We start from the raw sequence: 6,000 nt of genomic DNA, 5'->3' as shown, positions 1-6,000 counted from the left end.
GAAAACGCCAGATCCTGCTGCTAGAACAAGAAAGAGTGCGTTGGGTACCTTCTAAATAGGTACCTATGCGTATCTATACCTATAAATACACATAGAAACAAAACATTGCTTTAAACACATGGTTATCAATTACGTTCCATCATCTGCCAACCCTACCTTCCCGCCCGCAACAAACCACACGTGAAGCTATGTTTTCGCAGTGTATTTGTTCAAGGAAAGATTTTTTTCGTCTCCATTCCATCCAAAGGCGGATCTGAAGCAAAATCTGGGGGGGGGGGCAATGTGACAAGGGTGCCAGTAATTGATCAAATTGACAAGTTTATTAAAAAAAAAAGAGTAAAATAAAATAATGAGAGCACTATAAATACCGTGAGGAGCCCCCCCCCCCATGATTCCATCTCTTGTTGAACTTGGCAAAGGCCTCTAGTTCATAATCTGCCTTGAGACCTGAGTAGAGTTGGGTGGAAACATCCACCTTTTTGTTGAACAAATTATTGTTTTTACAAGTATGGTAGGTAAACATGAATTCAACTAACCTCATGAAAATGGGCCAGAAGTCCACAAACCGACTATGCGTCAAAATTATCAATGGAAAAATTAAGAACCTTCGCTACTGAATCTATTTATGTAGTGAGCTTTATCCAATTAAAAAAAAAACAAAAACGTTTTATTGTTTACCAAAGAGAGAGCAAGAGACACAAAAAAACTAATCCTATCCACGTAATCATTTCAATAAAAGGAAAACAAATTTGACAAAAAAGTTATCTATATTCTGTAAAATAGCACAAATGGAAACCCCAAAAGAGAAAAAGGTTATCAAAAGAAGTATGGCTGAGAAGTCATTTTTCCAAAATTCACTACACTGCCCTCTCTCTACGTTACACAAACAGGTACATACAAGGAGGGCTATTTAAAATTTACAACAACAAAAATTTATATCCACTTTGAAGGTTGCCAGCTATACCATGCCATTAAAAAAAAACATCTGTCACTGATTACAAAACATGTCTCTGTACATTATGCAGAAATAACCTGAAAATAAAAAACATATCCATTATCATTCTCCAACAAATGGTTAGGGCAAGGGCCCCATTTAGATTAAGAATGAAAGGAGAGTTTAAATCCAGACAAGTCATTATAGAACGTAAGAACGTACACACGATAGAAACTACACAACTGAAGAACGAAACATTTTTATTATCCTTGTCTTAATTACTATTACTACAACTAACAACTCCCTGCAGCACCAAGCCGCCTAAGATTAACAGAGCTACGCACGCTCCTCCTCTATCCTAATCTATTCGGAGCCTCCCTCTTTACACCCTCCCAAGAAGTTCCAAGTTCCCTTAAATTCTCCCTAACAACATCCTCCCAACCCATTCCTGGACAACCTGCTTTTCGTTTGGTCTTAGATGGTTCACTGACATAACGATCTTTAACAATCTGTCATCCTTTATCCACAGATTTGTCCTAGCCATCTCAACGTTTCTCTCATTATAGACCTAGAAAGCAGGATTGAACCACATTTTTCGCAACAACTCACTGTTTGAGATACGGTCAGTCAGTCAGGTGCCAAAAACAATCCGTTGGCAATTTCCTCTGGCAAATATTATACGAACCCTCTGTCTTTCGGAGCGCCCAAGCTTTAGAACCATACTTGACCACTGTGGCTTCCAATATTCCAATTGTAGCTTGTTATAGCCGACTGTTCAGCTTTCCAGTTCTTTTTTGTTTCACTACTCCAAAAGCAATGAATATACATCAGAAGGTCCACTTCGGTCTTCTATCAAACCCTATATAATGGTTACCCAACAAGGCTTTTATGATTAAACAACAGTCGGTTCGCTTCAAGACAGAACAATCCATTGGTGCCCATTTACGTAGTATATTAAGATGAATGCACAAGATAAATTGAAGCCTCCATTGAAACAACAGCAAAAAAAGAATGAATAGTTACTTGGACTAACTAAAATAGCTGTAAATTGCAGGAAAAACCCATAGCTATATAAATGTGCACGGCTGAATTGTTATTTCTAATAGAAGAAAAGACATATAAAAAAGAAATAAAAAGAAATGAACTCCTTTTGACTCAATATTCCGGGCTTTGAACTCTTGGGTATGTCTCTTAATTGACAAGAAAACTGATTAAATATCATCAAAATCATCACTGTGTATAAGAAAATAATTGTGATTGCATAGGACAAAAATAATGCACAAATGTGAATGATATGACCATTTTTTTCTCCCAAAGAAAAATGTGACCATACAAATGCTACACATTCTCATTGCCTAGTAAAGTAGGCTACTTCAAAATATATTTCTGTAACGATCACAAAGGGTAGCCCAGTGTGTAGGTAATAGGCCTTTTTGACATACGCAGCACCGACTAAATTGTGTTAGTCCGCCATAATAACAATCGTCATTGATGAATTGTTCAGACGACACACTACTGGAATGTCATAGAAGTTGTTTTGAAAGACTGAAAATTAGAGGACAATCATTACACCATCTTTCTCACTCATAGCATCACTCAGTTGTGCTTATGTCACACTTCGGCCGTCCTGATGGACGCAGAGAATTTTGATACCCTTGAAACTTGTGGCTGAAGAACTTAAGAGGCTTCTTGGAAAAGATCTCGAATTTTTGGATGATTGTATTGGAGCTGAAATTGAAAGTGAATATGCTGACCCCTCTTCAGGACTGTGTTAAATTATTTGAATAATTCTGGCTAACTCTTGCCTGGAAACCTGCAGTGATTCTTCAACAGTAGGGAATCACCTAGCCAGCTTGGGAGGAGAAAAAAAACGAAAAGAAAAAAAAAGATGGTGACGGTGGGAAATATATTGGTTGCAGCCTCTTTTCTTGGTTTTCAAGTCAATGGATTTTCCTTGTTATTCAAGCCAAGGAATTATAAGTTTCCTTTATATGGGTTTCTGAAAAGGCCCTTCTAAAAGTGTACTTTCTACTTGAATCTCAGTTATGGGCTATTGTATTTCTTTGTATGGGACGTCATCGGTTCTTGCTATATATATATATATATATATCCTTTATATGACTGCTATCCTGATTTAGATATCCAGCTATCCTGGAATCTGGCTCACTTGTTTCCATAGCACTTCTTGGCCTCGACACTGCAACCTTTGAGACACAGTTATCTAGAGATGAATTTAGATGACGATAAGTTACAAATAAAAATTGTTTTGAGGAATAATTTTTTTTTTTTATATTCATAAAAATAACAGAGAAGAAGAAAAAGTTAATTGCTCCACAATTTTATGGGATGATTTTTTACGTATCATTATCACGCCTTGACTTCAAAAGGGGGTACGTTCCAAGGCCGTATCCAGGGAGGGGGGTTACCCGGTTTGAACCCCCCCCCCCCAAAAAAAAAATTTTACCGAGTCGAAAATTAGTAAAACCTAGGTAAAAATCAGTAAAATTAGTCGAAAACTGAGTCAAAAATTAGTACCCCCCCCCCCGAAATAGTCAAAAATTAGTAACCCCCCCCCCCCGAAAAAAATCCTGGATCCGCCCTTGGTACGTTCCTTCACATGAATTTAACAGGAGTGTGAAAAACATGAGCAAATAGACGACCCATTTTTCGACTTTCATTCACCATTTCATTTCATTCACATTTTTCGACTTTCATTCACCAGCTATACAACTAGGCAAAACATTTTATACCAGAAAACCCAAACTCGTACTAAATCCGCAGACGCATTATGGAAGAAACAGACACATCTAATTCTCAATTTCTCATTTTAAAAAAGGTGTGACAAAATAGGGGGAAACAACCCCACATTCTTTCATTTAAACAAACATATATAAACAGAATAGTGGCAATCCGACAAGTTTCTGGCACCGAGCTAGTTTTGAATGTCTGGAATAAATTTTACAAAAAGTTTAAGAAGCACAAATTCTTTGTAATCAGAATCGAAAGCATTAGTGCCTATGTCCACTACAAAAAAAAAGAAAAAAAAAGAAAAAAAGATATTCACATTCGATTTGCAGTACTATCCAAAATTTCTGTTACAAATAACCAAGGTAAACCAAGGTGTGCCAAATTAACTAGAATAATCGACCTTGTGCGTCGAGCATTCTGTTATATGGTAAAATTGCTGCTACAAATATTTTTTTTTTGCTATTTACAACAGCTTTTCTATGAAAAATCTACAAACATAAGGACTGAATATTGACACAATAGATCTCACTAAAAACAGAAGAAAAATTAAAAGATCACGCGCGAAATTTATTTAAATTAAAACAGAAATGAACTTCAGTAAAATACCTTCATTTTCAAATTTCTCTGCTATTATGCCTAGTTTCCTTTTATTATACAAAATAAGACCAATTTGCAGAAAGACGCTACAAAATACTTAACCAGGGAACAAAGTCAATAAAGAGGACACTACAACAGGCAACCCTTACTTTTTATTTGTATTTGAGTTCATGTCATCTCTTATTTGGTGTCATTTTTGATATGAAGAAGTAGTAAGCATCTGACATGCCTAATGGCAGCATGTGAAGAAGTGCAACATGAATATATCATTTATTATTCTTATCTAATAAGAAGAAACGCACGAATACAGAGGACATGCCAAGGGGCAAAAATACATTTTACCCTAGGCAGGGCCATATCCAGAATTGTTGTTCTGGGGGGGGGGGGAGGGATAAAAAGAAACACTGAAATACAAATCAATTTATTTTATATGTACTTATTTTACATTTTACAAGTCAGATAAATATTTCGGAGAGGAGGAGGGGTTCCTCCCTTTGGATACGGCCTTGACCCGAGGCCCTTGTCTTAGCTCTCATAAAACCTACATTGAGAATGTACTTTGTGTATATTCAGTTAAATTGGCTTGTGAAAAACAGCCGACACTTTCTGTATGTTTTTTTTGGCATCCACCTAGATTTTTATACGATATTTACGACAGAATTTTGGTAAAATCTAGAGTAGCTTCCGCAAAGAATGTTTACTGGCGTTTTCTACTAGGTGGACTCTGAGCTTGAATTTATATTCGGTTCACCAAAATATTTTACATGTCATTTTCTTCTTCTTTTTTAAACATCTGGTTTCAATTCTGGTACAGATGGGTCGATACAAATATAGCCTCTTCCAAGTTTTATCGTTTAATTTCTGTTAGAACTACTTTAAAGGAATAGTTCACATACAAATTTTACCTTTTTAAGTGTTCTAATACCTATGAATTTCATCCCTAACAGGGATATCGATTTAGAGGAACAGGGAAAAATTGATATAAACCAAAATACAAGGATGTACAGAATTTTATTCCGAGAAGAGGGAGGAGGTGAAGATGGATAAAAACTACTTTCATGTTTAAATACTTGACATGTCTTTTCAAAAGCTTTGTCCGTTTTAATGTTATGCGTTTTGTTGCTCCACATTTCAATAAATATTGATTCTACTTTCTAGTGAATTTTGTTCTCCATGCAATAATATACTTCATTTTTTCCCAATCTTAATTTTTGCATCTTTTAAGCTTATTTTCGACCAATTCTCTTCCACGAATTCCAACTGAACCAAAGTGTTGCCAAAACAGCCTGAATAATTAATCAGATATTTGGCAATAATAGTGTTCTTGCACGAACTGTTCGACACTGGTTTGCACAATTTCGCTCCAGAGATTTTAGTCTCGAAGATGAGCCCCAAACTGATCGACCTACAGTAATTTAGGATGAAAATTTGACGACCCTGGTCGAGACTGACGCATCACAAACGGTGCGTGGATGATGGAAGTACTGGGCGTCAGATCAGTGTGATTTTTGATTGGTTTCAGAGGTCTTAGAATGGCGGAAAGCTCAAAAAGTGAGTGCTCACGATTTGAACAATCGAAAGAAATTGTCATGTTTCAAGGTCTGTTCTTTTTTGGGTTTTCCACAGCCCGAACCATCCTTTTTAAGATCTAATCATCACGTGTGATGAGAAGTGGATCCTCTACGACAAAAGGAGACATTCAGGACGAAGGTTAGACACCG

The 6,000-nt window shown here is 36.4% G+C and overlaps 1 protein-coding gene across 1 annotated transcript in view; it reads right to left on the bottom strand.

Moving 5' to 3' along the window:
- Positions 1 to 748: 748 nt before the first annotated feature.
- Positions 749 to 6,000, bottom strand: part of LOC148948838 (uncharacterized) — a 60,226-nt gene continuing 54,974 nt past the window's right edge. Inside the window, exon 12 of the mRNA XM_089094737.1 lies at positions 749 to 1,032. Coding sequence (XP_088950863.1) covers positions 1,018 to 1,032 — 15 coding nt within the window. The 3' untranslated portion in view covers positions 749 to 1,017. The remainder of the gene's footprint in view (positions 1,033 to 6,000) is intronic.

Source organism: Artemia sp. Qi Xiang Cuo, chromosome 9, assembly GCF_049724085.1.
Source record: "Artemia sp. Qi Xiang Cuo chromosome 9, ASM4972408v1, whole genome shotgun sequence".
Lineage (NCBI taxonomy): Eukaryota > Metazoa > Arthropoda > Branchiopoda > Anostraca > Artemiidae > Artemia > Artemia sp. Qi Xiang Cuo.
This window is presented reverse-complemented; position numbering and strand designations above follow the sequence as displayed.